The sequence below is a fragment of the Balaenoptera acutorostrata genome, chromosome 8, assembly GCF_949987535.1.
Source record: "Balaenoptera acutorostrata chromosome 8, mBalAcu1.1, whole genome shotgun sequence".
NCBI lineage: Eukaryota > Metazoa > Chordata > Mammalia > Artiodactyla > Balaenopteridae > Balaenoptera > Balaenoptera acutorostrata.
The window spans coordinates 18,744,000-18,763,812 of NC_080071.1; the positions used below are offsets into that span (position 1 = coordinate 18,744,000).

The 19,813-nt window shown below is 37.8% G+C and overlaps 1 protein-coding gene across 5 annotated transcripts in view; it reads left to right on the forward strand.

Annotated features, from left to right (window-relative positions):
* The window catches only part of GPD2 (glycerol-3-phosphate dehydrogenase 2), a 138,768-nt gene that overhangs the window by 42,560 nt on the left and 76,395 nt on the right, over positions 1–19,813 (forward strand). For all 5 annotated transcript variants that reach the window (XM_007183100.2, XM_007183102.3, XM_007183101.3 and 2 more), the window contains exon 3: positions 13,394–13,565. In XM_007183100.2, coding sequence (XP_007183162.2) covers positions 13,394–13,565 — 172 coding nt within the window. The remainder of the gene's footprint in view (positions 1–13,393; positions 13,566–19,813) is intronic.

The following is a 19,813-nucleotide window of genomic DNA, read 5'->3' on the forward strand; positions in this document are numbered from 1 at the left end:
GCTCCGCGGCATGTGGGATCTTCCCAGACCGGGGCTCGAACCCGTGTGCCCTGCATTGGCAGGCAGACTCTCAAGCACTGCGCCACCAGGGAAGCCCCGTGGGCTTCTTTTTAACCCCAGCGGTGTGGTGGGTGTAACAAAGATCTGTTTGGGTCCGAGGGTGGCCCTCTCATGTAGCACGCGCTCAGAGTGTTCCTTCCTTTACCCACTCTGGAGGTGCGGTGGGCTTTGTGAGCCAGCTCTGAGGTGGAGCCTGAGAACCACAGAGAGCTTTCTCAAAGCCCAGATGTGAAAGTTTTTTTCTTCTTGTCTGCACCGTGCATAGGCAGGGAGTCTCTTTTCAGCGTGAGGAGTGATATTATTAGAATCAAGGAAATGAGAGATTCTCACTGATGTTCTGTTCATCAGCAACGTAACAGAAAGGACGAGAACACGATCTTTGGAGCGTCTTTGCAGGCTGTCTGCATCTGACACCCAGCTCTGCTTCTGAACAGCTGAGTGACTATGGGCAGTTTTCTTCAATTCTCTAGGCCTCATTTTTTCCCCCATCTGCAGGATGGGGGAGAACAGTGGTATTTCCCTCATAGGACTGTCGATGAGCAGTAAAGCCTGGGAGAATTCCTGGAATATAGTAAACTTGCCAAATGTGTTAGTTATTCCCAGGTGATATGAATATAAAGTGTGAATAACTATATGAATATATAGTTAACACAAAAGTTGCTCTCATCTTTGGAGACTCTTGGGTTCAGGGATACCGTGTTAAGACTTTGAGGTTTAGTAGCAAATGGCCTGTCCTTCATCTGAGCTTGTAGGAGAATGGCTACAAACGGTCACACAAACACCCTTCTGTTTTCTCTTCTACTTGATTCCTGATCTGAAGATGAGCCAATAACAAGGTAGACAGCCCCAATTATTGGCTTAAACTTTCTTCCTGTTGTAAGTAATAAATTCCTTGAAGTTCCCACTGTGTTTTTTTTTTTTCTATTTAAGCTTATATAATTTATGGCAGACTTGATTTATATGGTGATATGTTCCTAAAAAGTTATGTGAATATAGTCTTTTTGATAAATTAATGAATATATAGTACAACACTATTTGCTGTAATCCTATGGTGAAACAATTTAGAAAGCTCTGTTTTTTTTGGGGGGGGTGTAAACCTGGTTTTTGAGGGTAAATCAGAATTTAGCTTGAAGGGGAATACAATTAAACTTATTCTTTCCTAAAGCCAATGATGTAGTAATATTTGTTAATGACAGGATCTTCATGCTTTGCAAAATAGCCTCTCACTTTGTAAGAGACAGCCTATACTTTGAGTGGATTACTAAAGGCTATAGTTTACTTTGTTATGCATGGTAATTAAGGGAACATGAAAAACACGATAGTGGTGATGTTAGTGAGTTGATAGCATTAGGTGAGTTGAATTATAGGTAAACCTATGTACCGCCTTTGTGAGGAAATATACCACCTTTGAGAGGCAAAGTGATGCATGAAAGATAAAATCCATAGGAATTTTGAGAACATTGTTTTAATCTCAGTCTCTCCCTCTCAATACATTATTTGTAAGAGATCCTAGTAAACAAGGGTCTTTTGATTGGTAGTACCAATGACCCAAAATTCAAAAGATAGGATTGGTGCAGCAGCAAAAAAGATGGAATGATTAGTCAAAGTAAGATCTACTTTTGGGGTTATTTTAATGGATCCTCAAATGAAAAGATATTTTGCTCCCTGAATGTGTCTGTTAAACAAGTGTGGCCGGGTTTTGGTGAGCTTGTTACGGTGCACAGGTTATGAAAGTTTCCAGGACTCTAGTTTCTTTATAAGGTAAGGATACTGTCACTTTACTCCCAGGCTTTTCCCCCCTGCCAAACACTAACCAGTTCAGAATATACAAGATAACGATCACAGTACCTGACACGTTAGCAGGTCTTTAGTATCTATTATACTTCTTTCTTTTCCCTGATATAAGACATAAAAAATTTGAAATAGACCTAGCCTTTGGCGTAATAAGAAAGGTACAACACCAGGTTTCTTTAAATATCTGAGCTTTTGATTGGCATAATGCTGCTTACATTAACTGCTGGCCAGAGAAACTGGTAGAGGTTAGAGAAACCTTAAGTTAAGATGAATATCAATCAAAGAGAAATCAAAATTATAAGCACAACCAATCAAAATCATAAGCACATTAAATACTAGTGAGGATGTGGAGCAACAGGAACCCTCATTCATTGTTGGTGGGAATGCAAAATGACACAGCCACTTTGGAACGCCATAGTTGGGTGGTTTCTTACAAAACTAAACATATTCTCACCATATGATCCAGCAGTCACGCCTATTGATATTTACCCAAAGGAGCTGAAAACTTATGTCCACACAAAAACCTGCACATGGATATTTATAGCAGCTTTATTCGTAATTGCCAAAACTTGGAATCAATCAAAATGGCCTTCAGTAGGCGAATGAATAAATAAACTGTGGTCCATCCACACAATGGAACATTATTCTGCACTAAAAAGAAATGAGCCATCAAGCCATGAGGAGACATGGAGGAACCTTAATGCGTATTACTCAGTGAAAGAAGCCAATCTGAAAGGGCTACACACTGTATGAATCCAACCATATGACATTCCAGAAAGGGCAAAACTTTGGTGACAGTAAAAAGATCAGTGGTTGCCAGGGATGTATGCAGGGAGATGAATAGGCAGATCACAGAGGATTTTTAGGGCAATGAAAATACTTTGTGTGATACTGTGGTGATGGATACATGTCATTATACATTGTCCAAAACCATAGAATGTCCAACATCAAGAGTGAACCCTTAAGTAAACTATTGACTTTGGGTGATTATGATGTATCAGTGTAGGTTCATCTTTGGTCAAAAATGTGCCACTCTGGTGAGTGATGTTGATAATGGGGGAGGCTGTGAGTATGTGGGGCAGGAGGTATATGGGAAATCTCTGGAACGTCCTCTCAATTTTTTTTGTAAAACTAAAAGTGCTTTAAATTTTTTTTAAGTTATACTTAAAATCATAAGCATAGCATCTAGGACAAGATGTCAACTGAGAAAATTTCAATTGTAAAAATTCTACTTAAGTATCACTTTTCAATAGTATCTTTGATTGAATATAACTATTTATTTTTTGAATGCACTTAGTATCTTTAAGAATTTAACCTCAGTTGTAAACATTCTTCTGGCTCCTAAGCTAAAGAGTATCTGTGGGTTTGAAATTCAGTAGAAATCTTCCTGAGCACTAATGTAGCTGAAATTATCACGTGACACGTTGGCTTTCTGCTTACCAGATTGCTTTTAACTTTGTGAGGCAGTTCTGGCTACCAGACTTGTTTGTTCTCTCTGAGTAAACAGTCTTACATCTCCAGAGGCATTTTTCATAGGTTCATAAACAGCATTTCTCTTAAAAAAATCTTATAAAAGTGCTGTAACAGGAACTGTTCTTAAACAGTCTACATTTTTGTTGATTTTAATGTTTAGGTGGGAACTGTAGTGTTAGAGACCACATGAAGAATGTATTTTAAGGAGGAGAAAGGACTAGTGGTTGAATAATAGGCTTCAGGGTTCATCTGCCTGCTTAGAGAGCTGTCAGCGTTAGCATTACGTCAAACATGAAGGAAGAAATGTCTCTGCACCATGGTTTGCTGGGGCTTGCATTTGCTTTTCTGTCCTTTTGGAGCTTTATCTCTATGGATTTATCTTTCTATATATGGTGGGGCTTAACCCGTCAGAGGAAGATTCTGGACTGTATACAAAGTATGGGAATTGCAAATCTTGGGTTGTAATGCTAAATATATCTCATATTTGTGTATTAAGTGGAGTAAGCTAATTGGTGTAATAAGCAGCTCCCAAAGCTCAGTGGCTTATAATGAAGGTTTCTTTCTTTCTCACATTACACTTCAGTGTGGATAGGTGGGGAATTGTTTCTTGTAGTTATTCACGGACCTATGTCCCTTTATTCTAGTGGCTTCTCCATGTTCTATAGCTTTTTGACCCACTGGATCATTTCTAGCCAACTGTAAGGGAGGGTGGGAAGTGTAATCCAGCAGTGCTCTCTGGAAGAAGAGAAAAAGTTTTAAGCATCCAGCCATTAAATCTGTGTCCTGACTTTAATTTCTAATCAGTTTGACAAATAAGCTGCATTTTTTTGATGACAGTTTTATTGTTAGAGTTTATGCCAAAGACTGTATAATTCATTTTCTTCTCTTGTTTAGAACCCTGTGCCTAGATTCCTGGAAGAGTTGTTTTTCTCCTAAAAACACAACTAAATATGTTGGGGCTGTGTCTGATATCTAAAGCTTGATGAGGATTCTGAGCACATTGTATTTTCCATAAGGCGAGTTGAAACTAACTCTATATGGTTAACCATTTCTCAGAGGCATGTTTCATGAAAGTACTGAAATTATGCAGACAGAGCTGGAAATGTTCTTTGAAGTGCATCCTATCATTTTCCTTATAATTTTGGTTTTTATTTAACACTTAGCTCCCAAAGTGGGGCCATGGCAATATCTTTGAGTTATAACTCACATCAGGCCTTCGAGGAGTTTGTGATGCTATTTTATTGCTGGCATACAAAATCCGCGAGGTTAACTGTACTGCGATAGGTCACACAGTGAGTCAACGACTGAGCTATGATTAGCGTTGACAGCTGGTGAGCTTGTAGGCTGTTGCTAACTGAGCAACATTGACATTCATTTTGATTTGACTTTGCATTTCACTTTCAACTATTTATCCATTTTAAGGCCTCCTTAAGAAACTTTTTAGGGATATTGTGGGACTGAGGAAACTTTCTAGAAATGCTTTGGGAAAAGTCTACTAGCTTCCCTCTCCAGCTTAATAGTTACATTGTGTTAATGCTAGGTAGGCCCCCTTTTGGTAGAGTTTGCAAATTAAGAAAATAGATGCTTTAAGATGTTAGGCGATGTTAGGCAAAATAATTTTACATGCTTTATTTCAAAATCTGTGATTTTTCAACAAAGAAGTTCTGAGATCCAATTATATGCTTGTGAGTATAAACTAGAAAAATTATAAATGTGTATATATTTGATGAAATAATTCACAGAGAAATGGAAAACGTGCATCACAAATTATACCCCAAACTATTGTTGAACTTAAAATTAAAATGCAGCCAAGGGCCATCTGGATTGTGAAACTTGGAAATGGTCCTTTGGCTCATTGGGTCAGCATTTTATTCACCTGAGAGGGATGGGGGGGAAAGTGAGTCCCATTTCAGTTCTGTATCCATTTCCAAATGTATGTGTTAGGGAGGTTTTTAAGGAAAAGTGCTATTTCGTGGAACCCTGGGTGTCACTGCCCGGTGTGGCTGGCCATGGGCAAAGCAGGTTCCCTCAGACTTCTGATTCCACTGGCTGCCATCAGCTGTTCCCTGCATTGCTGGTGCCTGCGAGGCGGGTGGATCTAGGGCCCTAGGTAACCCACACATACAGGGAAAGATAACCTAGCAGAGCTGAGGACATGGGATTTGGAGTCAAACCAGGGATCAGATTCTGATTCTCTCAGTTACTTGCCCAAAGAATAACAAAACTCAGTTTCCTCACTGGTCAAAGGATGAGTCCCTTCTGTGTCATGGTAAGACCCAAGGGACCTGACTTGTTAGTGTGTGGGCTAGCAGCAGCCCTTCTTCCCTCTCTCAGGCTCCCTTTCCAGATCCTTTCACTCTCAGCACACTACTGGAATTGAAGAGCAATATCAAGTTCAGACACCTCCAAACACATATTCTATGCCTTTAAAATACTTATTTGAAAACTGGTAAAACGTATCCCTCAAACCTCAGATCATGTAGTTATGCGATTTTATTTGAAGTAGATTCAGACAAAGCCAAAGGGTTTTCCCTATTTTTCAGCTATAAAAAAAGTTTTATAATTTAATGATTTGGCTATGTTGTGATTGGTATTAAAAGAGCTTCTCTGCGATTTCTTAAAGGAATCACAAACACTTAAAGGCGCGATAGCACCTTCAAGGTGAGCTAGAGCTCTTTTCTCAGCCACCCTAGAAAGATGGACTTGTCTTATTTTCTCTTGTCTGGTCCCCAGTGGAGATGACGGTCCACCCATTAGCCAGTCTTCCTACTGAGTGATCATGAATCCCTCACCCAGTACGTTTATATTGAGAAATGTTGCTTACTGTCCTGTAAGTATAAGAAGAAACACCATTGTTTAGAACCAAAGTGATTCAGGATGTGAAAGGTCATTAAAACATCTTAGGATTCATTCTAAGGAGTTGCTTATTGCATTTCCTTTCCAGGAATATGGAAATATAGTATTTTTCAGTGACAACGAAACATGAAGCAATTCCCCTTAAATCTAATGATTCCATTATCAATATATATGATTCAATCACATAATGAGAGAAAGAGAGAGAGAGAGAGTGATAGTTGCAGTAAGAAGTGATTTGCATGAAACCCTACTTTATTCTCCAATTATTACTCTACATGATTACAGGACAACCTGGTTGGTAATTGCATGTGGTCTTTAAGTATGCACTTCTTTCAGAAATAGACACTAATTATTAGATCTTGTTTTCGGTCTCACCTGAAGTTGTAAATGTCTAGGATATATATTTTTTTTAATTTGCAAGTCTAATGGTGTACAGACATAGTAAAACTGATCTCATTCTGAATCCCGTTTTGTTCTCTGGGATGTAAACTCTCAAAGATTATGAACTCGGCTTTCAATTCTGTATAGGTTTTCTGTGTGCCAGTCTCTTGACAAAAGCCATATGTTTGCTATCAGAATGCTGGAGGAATTTTATGTTTTTAAAATGTAGAGGAACCTTTGCTTGCAAGTTAAAAAAAACCCCACCTACTTCCCCACAGCTCACGATAATTAAATATCATCAGAAATAACAACATCAAAGTAATATTAAATATTAGGTATTCTCCTAATTCTACCAAGATAAGAATTTTTTGTTTTGGATCTGTGCTTGGACTTATGCTAGGCACAAGGCAGTTTGCTTTGTGTCTTGGGCTCTGCTTCCTTCTGACGTCAGTGGCTGAATTAGGTAATAGATCCTGAATCTGATAGTGCTGGGCTTGTCCTGTCTTTAGACCAGGCTTAGCAAATTTATATGCCTGCAGGGGCCCGGCTGGGATGATGAAAGTGTGAAGCCAGTGAGTGGGAATCCTGGGCTAACAAAGGTGCACAGCCCTGCCTAAGGGCAACAGCTGCTGTTCAGTTTCAGCAGATTGATCTCAGATAGAAGTCCTAATTTTTATGTGAAATATAACAATTTATGTCATTTCTTTATATTATTTTTAAGTTGAAGTATAGTTAACTCACAATGTTATATTAGTTCCAGGTGTACAACATAGTGATTTGCTATTTTTATAGATTATGCACCAAAGTTAGTATAGTATTAATGACTACATTCCCTGTGGTGTACATTACATCCCTGTGACTTATTTATTTTATAACTGGTAGTTTGTACCTCTTAATTCCCTTTACCTCTTTCTCCCATCCTCCCACCGTCTCCCCTCTGGTGACCTGGGTATTTACCTGAAGAAAATAAATACACTAATTCAATAAGATACATGCACCCCAGTGTTCATTGCTGCGTTATTTACAATAGGCAAATATGGAAGCAACCTGTGTCCACTGACAGATGAATAGATAAAGAAGATGTGGTATATATATGCAATGAATATTAGCCATAAAAAGAGTGAAATCTTCCCATTTGTGACAACATGGATAGACCTGGAGGGTATTATGCTAATTGAAATTAGTCAGATAAAGACAAATACTGTATATTTTTAGTTATATGTGAAATTTGAAAAACATGAACAAATATTACAAAACAGAAATAGACTCACAGATATGGAGAACAATTTTTAAATATTGGATGTGTAACTCACGTTTTTAAGAAAATAGTATGCTGACCAATTCACTACAATGACTTCTGGTTTTAGCACATGCTGTGCCTGCTTCCTTTCCTGGCATTTTCACCCAGCTAATGCCTATTAGTCTTTCTTGACCTGATTTAGCTGTGGTTTCCAGGAAACCTTCTCAGGTCTGGCTCATGCCTCCCATGGCTCTTATAGCTTCTTCTCTATCTTTAATCCACCTGTTAAGCAATATAATTTCCTCTTTATCTTTTTGTTTTGTCCTCCAGTCTGTAGAATCCTTGAGGGCCTCCACTGGATGGGGAAGTGCAGTGGTGCGTGAGGTGTCTTCTTAGGTGACTTAGGGCATGTTGCCTTTCCAAGCCTTCTCCCAGAATCTCTGGATCAGTCCAGATTCCTGTTTAATCAACTGCCTTGATTAATTTGTCTGCGAAGTTTGATTAGTAGGTCTGGGAAGATTTGGAGCACAAAGGCCCCCTTTCTTAAAGCGTGCTGTTACTTACCACTGCTGTTTTATTCCTACTGCTTTTCTTTTATTTCTCCTCAGTCGACATATTCTAGGGAAGGTAGAGTGCAGATGTGTTTCTGTGACTCAAAGCCATATGAAGCCCAAATGAGTCTTTCTCTTGTCATAATTATAAGGAGGGCCCTAGGCTGTGTTTACTGCCTCTAAAATAAACTTGGTGCTTAGCTTCTCAGTTGCAACACTTTCCAGCTTTTATGAAAAAAATAAACAAAAATAAAGTGTTATTTTAAATGTAGTGTCAGAAATTAAATAAATTACCCTCAATAGTGCCGTATATTTAAAAAAATATATTTTTGGAAGGATTGTTCAGCAAAACCTCCACAACAGAACCATACCACAGAACACCCCCAAAACTTTCTGCATTTGGTAACTGGTGATATCTCATCCTATTATAACTATTTAGTCTATTTCTTAATTTTTCTCAAATTATACGTAGAATCAGTATGTTGTAATGATGTAAAACTTAGTCTGTGTCACCAAGCTGCATAAGTTCAATTCCTAGCTCTACCATATACCAGCTGTATAATCACAGGCCAAGTGCTTAACTTCTGTGTCTCAGTTACTCCTTCTGTAAAATAGAAATCATAGTAGTACCTAGCTCACAGAGTCATTGTGAGGATCAAGTGAGTGAAAAAAGTAAAACCCTAATAATAATAAATATTATGCCTGGTGCATAATAAATAATAAATAATATGCCTGGTGCAGAATTGCTGTGTATATGGTTATTATTTTTTAAGTCAAGTTTATTGATGTATGATTTGGGGTGTAATTTACATGCAGTAAAATTCACCCTTTATAACGTACAGTTCTGTGAGTTTTGACAAGAGCATATGGTCATATAACCACCACCACAGTCAAGATATAGAACATTTCTATCATCCTCAAAAGCTCTCACGTTCTCTGTAGTCATTCCTCCCCACCACATCTCCAGACCCTGACCATCACTGATCTGTTTTCTGACCATATACTTTTGCTTTTACAGAACATCATGTAAATGGAATCATGCCCTATGTAGACTTCTGAGTCTTTCTTCTCTCACTTGGCACAGGGATTGGCAAACTTTTCTCTAAAGGGCCCGGCAGTACATGCTTTAGGCTTGCAGGCCATACCTTCTCTGTTGCAACTACTCCACTCTGCTATTGCAGTCGTGTACTAGGCATGAATGATTGGGTGTGGCTGTGTTGCAATAAAACTTTATTAAAATAGGTAGCAGCCACATTTGGGTGGAAAGCTGTAATTTCTCAACCTGTGACTTAGCATGATGCTTTTGAGATCCATTCATGTTGTTGTGACTATCAGTAATTTGTTCTTTTTATTGCCAGTTATTATTCCAGTGCATGGATGCACCAGAGTTTGTTTAGTCATTCACCAGTTGAAGGATGTTTGGGTTTTTAATAATTTTTGGCAATTATAAATAAAGCCACTGTAAATATTTGCCTACAGGTTTTTGTGTGAACACAGATTTTGATTTCTCTTGAGTAAATCACCTGGGGGGGGGCCACTGTATGGTAAGTGTATGTTCACCTTTATTAGAAACTCTCAATTGTTTTCCAAAATGGCTGGATTATTTTGCATTTCCATCAGCAATATAAGAGAGTTCCAACTGTGTTGTATCACCATCAGCACTTGGTATTGTCTATTTCTTTGTTAGATTTAAGCTACTCTGAAAAACTATGAAGCATCTTAGAAACTAAAGATGCTTACCTTTATGTTGTATTAAGTCGAAAGCTCTTGAAGGGTTTTACACGTGCAAATGACATTATTTGGGTTTTTACATGATTACCCCAGCTGCAGTATGGAGAATGACTTGGAAGGAGGAATGGTAACTGTGTGAAGACCTGTAGGAGGATATCATTTTAATATAGAGGAAAGGGAAGATACCTGGACTTGAAAGGCAGTGAAGATGGTGTGACTAGATGTGAGAATTTTTTTAGGTGGTGGAATTTATAGAACTCAATGATTGACCAGATAGGAGACTTAAGAGAGTGGCACAAGAAACTAGATATAAAATGGTACCTTCACTGAAATGAGGAAAATTTATAGGGAAAAAGGTTTGGGGAGATAAAGTTATCAGTAGAATTTTGAGATAATGTGAGACATCGAAATGAAGGTGCCAAGTAGGAAGTTTGATATCCAGGTTCTGGAATAGGGGAGCATAATTGAGGGTCAGGGTGGTATGAAAGATATCTGATAATATGGAGGAAGATGATGTTCCCTAGAGAGAGTTTTTAGTGATCTGAGAAGAGTGAGTAGGACAGACTCAAGAGGAACCTCAGTGATTAATGTTGGACAGCAGACAGACATCCAAAGGAAACTAGAGAGTGAGTTCAAGAGGCTGGAGGGAGAGAGAGAGAGAGAGAGAGAGAGAGAGAGAGAGGTCATTTCAGACTGCCATCTTCCAGATGCTGAGGTGAATGTGCTGAGGTGACAACTGAAATGAAGGATGAAAAGTGCTCACTGGGTTTGGCAGCATAGTGGACATTGGTCAGTGTTGGTGGTCTGGTCATGGTGCTGGTGCTGGTGTATGTGAAAATCCATATTAAACTTGAGTTGGGGAGTGAATGGGAGGTGAGGCAGTAAAAAGCAAAGGTATACAGTTACTTCAAGAATTTTCAGGCTGATTGTTAGAAATATATGTAAGAGACATTTTTTACTGTTTGTTAAGATGAGACAGGTTAGAGCGTACCGATGAGAAGTGAGAAGTATGAGGCAGGGGATGAGGACAGGAGAAACAGCATAGTCAGTGGAGAGATGCACAAAAGGCATGAGAAATGCCCATCAGATCTGGTGTACTTGCTGAAGAAGAGATTCTGCTGAGTTTAATCTCCATGGTTGCAACCTGTGAGCAGAGTAGAATGGGATCTGTTAGTATTGCCAAGTTCTAATGAACTCTACCATAGTACCGTCCTTACATTTATTTTCAACTATTTCTAGAAAACTTACCAAGCAGCAAATGTCAGCACAATTCTTTTGATGTGTGAAAATGCTCTGGCAGTTTAGTCACTTGTCAGTCTCATGTTCAAGTCTTATCCATCTGTCATGGCCCAGTTGAAAGCCTCAGATGAAAGACTCTCCCTCTCTAATCTGAATGGTCATAGCTTGGTGCTTTTTTTTTTTCCTCTATTTTGGCATTTGTTCTTGTATGTGTTTACCGTGTGTGTGTGTGTGTGTGTGTGTGTGTGTGTGTGTGTGTATGGTTTTTTTCATTCTTCTCATTAGATGATGGAAAACAAAGACCATGACTGAAAGGCGTCTTATATTCTCCGCAGCACCTAGCCAGTTACATTTATTTAGCTTGTTACCTTGAATGCATGTAAATATGAACATGGGGAAATGGTTATTAGCAGACAATTAGGAGGAGTTATATAAGGAAGCACAAGATTTTTGTGGTTTGGAATCTGAATTAATAGTCTGAAAAATTATGGTACCAGATTATAACATTTTGTATTTATGATACTTAGTAAAATATGTTTTGAAAGTTTCCTGTTCCCTGCTATTAAGGAATCAAACTATTTAACAATAATACAACTCTTCTTTGGTGTAATTAATAGTTTACTACCTACTTTCATGTCATTATTCCCTTACTGAGAGTAACCCAAAGATAAAGAGATAGAGACATCACAGGGGTTTCATCCCATGTTGCAAATGAAGAAACCAAAGCCAGAGAGATAATCGGTCAAAAGTCCCTTTACTAGTAAACACAAGTGCTAAGATACAAGCCAGGACCCTCTGATTCTAATCCAGGTTTCTTTCAATGTGCTCTATGGCTTTTAGGGTTTTTTTTAATAGAAATCCAATTGGCGTGATAATAATTAAATCCAATTGTAAGGAGCACTTTGGTCTATTTTATTTAAATGAATAAAAAATCACTTATCAGAACAATCTCTTGGTCAGAGCTAAGACCACCTTTTCTGGAAGAAGCTTGGCCTTGTGGTTCAGAGCTTCATACATGGCCCTTCAGCAGAATGGGAAGAACGCTGCCCTTGTGGGTTGTGCTGATGCTGTGATTTAAAGAAAAGAAAATAGAAGCCACATATCTGTGGAATACTAACTGTTAGAGCAACAGTGACCAGCACTGTTCAGTATAGTGAACGAACCTAGTATTCGCATTTTGGAGAAAAAACAGATACATATCTGTTTTTCTAAGCTTTTGACTCTGACTTACTACTTCTTTTTATATAAAGACTAGCATCATTTTTTATTTAGGATGATAACTTATATTCTAATGAAAGAACTAGAAATAAGGAAGGTCATTATCCTTTAGGGGGACTATGGCTGGCTTTAATTATATTATTGTTAAAGCTTCCACAAATTGAAATAGTGTGTATTAAATATATAAAATCTATAATTTTCTGTTAAAACGTTGAATGGGGAAGCCTCTGACTAAAATCTTTATATAGTATTATTCCCATTGGCCGGAGCTGATTATTAAACTGGATAATAACATCTGTTGAACAGATTCTTTTTAATTGTACTGACTTTAACTTATAGATCCCCAAACTCAAGAATATATTTTTGTCAGGGGAATTAAGGAATGAAGAACATATACTTTTAAGAAATTGCGGAAAGGCATAAAGTGCTTTTTCCTCCTCCTTTCCACACTTTTAAATGTTATCTGAATGAATGGCGGCTACCGGGTAAAACATTTCCTTATGTTCTCCTATAAATTGTCTTAGACAAGGTATTTGGGAATTGCTGTACAGTGTGGGAATTAAGTGAACTTGGTTGTATATGAAACCAAAACGATCAGTTGAGATATTGAATCTGAAACCAGGTGTTCCACGGTTAAATAGTTATGATTCATGGAAAAAAAAAACCCACAGAATTTTAAGGACTTTTTTTTCTCCAAGGCAGTTGGTTCTATCACTCACTCCATGTGCACTGTAGACTCTGGTCTAGCTCCGGTTATCCTTATCTCCATTACAAATCTTTTTTTAGTATATCGTAAAATTTATTAAATTGGCATTCCAGACGAACATTTGAAAATGGTCTTTTACCTCAGGTGAACCTGGCCTTCGTTGAAGCAGCAGACTGCGTCTCAGAACCTGTTAACCGGGACCCTCCTTCCAGAGAAGCTCAGATACTGACTTTGAAAAACACGACTGAATTCGATGTACTTGTCATCGGAGGAGGAGCAACAGGAAGTGGCTGTGCCCTAGACGCAGTCACCAGAGGTGAGTTCTGGTGTGGGTGGATGTAACACAGGTAAAGGTTCCATCTGTCCTTCTGATACAAACACACAGTGTGCGCTCCGTGCTGGGAAGTCACGTTTCTGTTGCATTGCTTAATTTTCCGTTCTTTGTGAAGCACCTTCCCATTTTTAAGATGTAGGTACTTGCACAATTTTGAAATTAAATATAGTTTGTCTTTTACACTGAAATGAATTTATTTAAAAAGAAAACTTTATATTCCTGTGAATTCATTGATTTGATGTTCTGGTTAGTTTTTTTGATACACAGTTAAAGTACATTTATGTGAAATAAAATTATTTGTGTATCACCTAAAATCACATTTATGTCAGTGATTTATCTTTAATAAAAAGATTTATTTAAATGAATTAATCTATTAAAATAATTCTTTTTGTTTCTCTATCGATTAAAATAATCTCTTCTAATGAAATACAGACTACAGTTTGGGAAACTCTAGTGCAGGTGACTGAATAATGGAAAAGACTAGCTAACCTGTAGTTCTGTCTCACTCTATTAGTAAGCTTCAGGAAAGATATGAGAAGTTCTTTCAAAATGGCAACAGGATATATAAAGAAAGAAATTTTAGTATGGAACACCAATGCTCTTACATATGATATATTTAATGATTTGCTTCTTTTGCCTGTGGTTATTAGTGTGGAGTTTGGAATCAAAGAAATCTGACTACATATCCTGGCTGAGCTGCTTTATCAGATGTATGTATGTATATACACACACACACACGCACATACACTTAAGCAAGTTACTTAATTTCTCTAAGGTCCCTCATCTTTCAAATAAGGAAGAAAAATCTTCCGTTAATGATTGTTATGAGGATTAAATGCATAATCATGAAGAGGATTTAAAACAGTGCTTGTCACACAAAGTAGAAACTCAATAAATTGTAGATAGTATTATAGCTGCCATTAATAACATGAAGGCAAAAGACTTTTAGAACCAATTGTCCTGGAGAAATAATCCTTTGTGATTATTTTTAGATATATCAAATTGGACTGGGTACTGCTGCAAGGAATTTTGACTCCAAATTATTTTAGTTACTATATAAGGTTCAGTATTCATTGCAGTTTCATATTCAGTGGTAATAGTTTATTACATGGAATACTTTTTCTCAGATTAAGTTACTACCACACCCACCCTAGACTTAGTTACTTTGCATATCTGGTAGATTTTAGTTTTACAGAAATGAAATAAATTTCGTGAGATTAGGCACACATAAGCCAAAAAGTATGCTAGATTTACTACGATTGCACAGGACCCCCACTTGAGTTTTGATCCATGTAGACATCACAGACTAGGTCCTTTCTGTCAATTCCAAATAATGGTAAATTCACAATAATAAGTCCTGGAACATACTCAGTTTCCTGGCAGACCCTAATATTTATATAATTCTGTCTCCATCCATAGTTTATAATTTAAGATGCATTATCCTGGGACATACTAAGTCAGATGGAAAGAAGAGTTGAAGTTACCTCAAGGTGTTTGAATTCAACACTCTTCCCTGGAGTCCTGGGAAAGAGTGTGTCAAGAGAAGACACATAGGCAGTGTAATGGGAGGTCTCGTTTGGGACTGCCCCAATTGTCCTGGGACTACCCCAGGGGTTAGAAGTTACCAGATGACAATTTTCTATGTCCAAGAGGATCGTTTCCCCAATAGGGTTCAGAAAAATATTTCTTACTGTCTCCACTTATGTTCATGCTATGTACCGAAGTATACAGCAGTTCTTTTTCTTTCATTTCAACAAATATTGGCTGAGTGCCTGCTTTATGCGTGGCAATATTCAAAGTACTACATGACAATACAAAGATGTTTGATCCAGGATCTACCCTTAGGTTGCTCCAAGTTCTGTAGTTCTGTAGTAGACTGAGTTACCCTATAGAGAATATGTGCCTTTCAGGAGGCTTGGGGGCATTGTTATATCTGCATAGAATGGCCTGGAGAAAGCAAGCTGCTATTTAGCACGGGTAGAATTTTAGTAGGCAAACATTGCTTGCTGAAAGTGTGCCAATCTGAGGGAACATGTGAGAGGAACAGTGTGTGTGGGAAACAGCCCGTGTTTCAGTTGGGATCACCCAGGCTGTGCTGGGGAGGATATGAGAGGAGTGCAAAGGCAGGGCTGGGCCTGGGTTACCGGGGAAAGGCCTTTGGACTTTACTGAACAGGCCACTCTGAGACAGTGAAGAGCCTTCATGATGAGGAAAGGATAGGCAATAAGGAAGAAGCAGGCATGGGGCTAAACTTTTAAGAGATCTAGAGACAAAACAGAAAGGACGTAACTTGCTGGTGTAGTAGGATATGAATAAGGGAGGCAATATGTGCAAGAATTGTTTCTTCTTTCTTTTCTTTTTAAGATAGGAGCCATCTGAATATTTCTGTAGACTGAGAGGAGAACCTTAACATGCAAATAATAGAAGGCTGCATGTGGAACAAGCTCTCGGGAAAATATGAGGCATGGGATATCAAAGATGTATCTTAGCTTTGGCAGGGCAAGAAGAGACATTTCTCAGAGACAGATACAAAGTGTAAAGATTCTAAGGCATAAAAGAGGGAGTCTGTGTGACTATGAAGAGCTATTCTTAAACACTCAAAAAGAAGTGAGATGTGCTACTTATGGATAGGAGTAGGGACTTGGATGTAGAAAAGATTTAGAGAATGTGATAGGAATAGGGGTTGCTTTGCTCTGCTTAGAAAAGGATATCTGTGTGTGTGTATGTGTGTGTGTGTGTGTGTGTCCCCATGTGTGTCTAATATTGCTCAGAGTTGGGGCAGAGAAAATACACGATAGGGTAGAATCCCAAATGGAGAACTGACTAGGTATCAATGACAGAAGGAGAAAATGAGAAAAGATTCCATGAAGGCAAGAAATTGTTTAAATGGAAACTTAGGACTGGTAGGGAGAGCTAAGGGAAGTTGGAAAGCCAGCTTCCCTCAAAGAGTTAGGACCGTGAGTGCAGTAGCAAAAAGGCAGCTACTGATTAAGTGCCTTTTATTCCTTTTCTCCTTTTGAAAAGTCTCACCTATATTTGCTTTTGTGCATTTTTTAGATATCTTTTTTTTTTTTAATTTTTATTTATTTATTTATTTATTTTTGGCTGTGTGGGTGTTCGTTTCTGTGCGAGGGCTTTCTCTAGTTGCGGCAAGCGGGGGCCACTCTTCATCGCGGTACGCGGGCCTCTCATTATCGCGGTCTCTGTTGTTGCGGAGCACAGGCTCCAGATGCGCAGGCTCAGTAGTTGTGGCTCACGGGCCCAGCCGCCCCGCGGCATGTGGGATCTTCCCAGACCAGGGCTCGAACCCGTGTCCCCTGCATTGGCAGGCAGATTCTCAACCACTGTGCCACCAGGGAAGCCCTATTTTTTAGATATCTTTTAAACAACATAGATAAGATCATACTGTAGTCATTACTTCGCAGTGTGTTACTTTCAAATAACAGTATAGTTAATCAATCTTTACATGTATATGGTATTCATTGTTTTTCATGGCTGAAAAATTCATCCCAAAGACGTTCTTGTTAATGACTCTTTAGGTGGTTTCCAGTTTGTTGTTTTGTTTCATTCTGCTGTTTAACATAATACTACTTGTGAGTCAACTGCTGAACCAGCTCTGGGAATATAAAGACTAATAAGATGTGGCCTTGCCCTCGAGGAGCTTATAGTTTATTAATATTTGCTGAACAAACATTTTTCCTTTGGGCAGTAAAGAGTGTTACCTAGGACATTAGCAGACGACTGTGGGTGATGGCAGTGATGATGATTTTGAAAAGATAAGAGTTTTCAGAGCCAGAATGTTGACAAGATTTTCAATACTTATAGTTAGTAACAGCTAAGAAAATGGTGTACTTTCAATATCTCCTGGTATTTCAATTGCTGTCTTTTAAAATAATTGACTGACTGTCTTATTTTATGTATACGGAGTTATGATTTATAAAAAGGATGGATAAACCATAGTTTGTATTTCCTTTATTATGCTGGTAGCCCTCTGAGGGTAGCATTTATAATTAAAATGTATAGAGATGCTGAAGTTAATCTATATTTATCCTTTTACTACAATTTCTGATCATATCAGTAGCCCTCTGAAGTGTGAAATAATCATGGGCATTTGGTTAATGAATTGTGCATTGTTGCTGTTCATTCATAGAATTTGCTCTTTTATTATATTTGATGCTTCACTTAACAACAAATTTTGCTTTCTCTGCGTTTGATATGTTTTTACCAAATTATTCCTGACTGTATCCATTAATCTTTAGTCATATTTGACAAAAATAAATTACTGTGATCTTTTAAAGTTACCAGTAATAATTAGATTTTTCAGGACATCAAAGTTTTGGGGGAACTGCTAGATGTTAAAAGGCTCGTATAAAAATGTTTTCACAAGGTTTTTGATGAAATACTGTGCCCAAATGCAATTTTGGTAATGGATAAACAAAGACCATAGAAGGAAGAGAAAAAGTCATGACGTTTTCATAATGAACATTTATTTGCATTCTTACCATCTGCATTTTCTTGGGAATCAGTTTTTCATTTGTTTCATTTGGGAATATTATTTTATAAACATAATATGCACGGCTCCCCTTACGTTCTCCTGCAGGTCTCTAGGATCAATAGGAATTGCTTCTCTGTTTAACACCTCTGTGGTCAGTCCCCAGCCTCGAAGCACGATGATATAGGAGGCACTTTGCCCCCAAAAGAGAGCTGGAATGAAGAGACTCTGATAAATATAGTCACTCCCTCAGGGGGCTTCAAGATGTTTATTTTTCAGCTCTTTTTTGTTATTTTATGTGATTTACCTGTATGTATCAGGGGTCAACTAGTACAATTTTGGTTTAAAATCTTATTTATAAACTTAAACTTTATGGCTTCAAAATTCCAGAGAAGACTGCCTCTTGCTAGAAGGAAACATTAATTGTAGTTCTCTTGTTTAAAAATGTATATGTACTTCTAGTTTATGAATGGTGCCTGGCTAGTAATTCCTGAATTCTCACCACAGCTCCTTTGAGTCTGAGACAGTATAGCATAACGAGTAAGGACACAGGCTATGAAATGAGAACCAAGTGGGATCAGTCAGCTTCATCATTTACTAGGTCCATGACCTTCAGTAAGTGTTCTAACCTTACAGAGAGCCTCAAGGTTCTCAGACATAACAGAGGATAACAGCAACACTCTTCTGCATAAATAAAGGTTTGTGAAAAGGAGCAGGTGTGTGCATTTTTAATTGCATTAAAAACTGCAGAAAAGGGAGAGCCATGGAAGATAGTGCATTTTGGGAATTACAGATCTCCACCCCCTTCTACCACTGCCCCTCTCCCACCATGAGGGTAGAGAAAATCCTATTTCAGGACAGTAGAGTTGCAGCAGATGAAAGTTTGCTACTTACTGGACACTGCTGATTAGACTAGGTTGCAGATTGCTACTAAAATTAATCTGGAAATTTGATGTAATTTAGTGATTACGTTACAGTGACTGTCTCTGGCAGGAGTAGGGTGGGGAGGATTAGAGAAACTGTGCCAAAGTTATCTGGAAAAATCAGCCTTTGAGATTTACTAGATTAATTTTGAAAAAGAATAATGATAAAGGAGATAGAACTCTATCAATATCGAAGTGTGTTCTAAAGCTACTTTAATTAAAATAGTTTGCTAAAGGAACGGAGAGATAAGCGGAACAAAAGTAAGAGGCTAGAAATAGATCTGAATACATAAAATTTAGGATATGGTAAAAACATTTCATATTTGTCATTATTGGTTATTTAATAAGCGACGTTGAAGTATCCACTTTCCCAAATTTATATTTGTATTTATATATATTATGTATATTTATATTCTGTTTATCATGCTCTCTGTGGATCAAGGATTTAACAATAAAACACCAGAAACCTATTAGAAGAAAGTATATGGAAATTTTTAAAAATGGAGTAAGAAAGGTGTTTTTAAGCATGACATCAATAAAGTCATTTTCCTTTTGGCAAATCCTGTTAAATTTGATTTCATAAAAATTAAAATTTATCTATGGAAGAAATACAATAAACCCCTGTGAAATTGGAAAAAACATATCAGACAGGATTTGTTTCATATTGTTTTCAACTTTTCTATATCCTTTTGTTTTAGTATGTCTATGATAAAACACAAGTAGCTGGATTCTTCTTTTTTTTTTAACGCTTGATAGATAGAATCTGTCTTTCAACAGGTGAGTTTGGTCCATCTCCATTTATTTGGATGCCATGT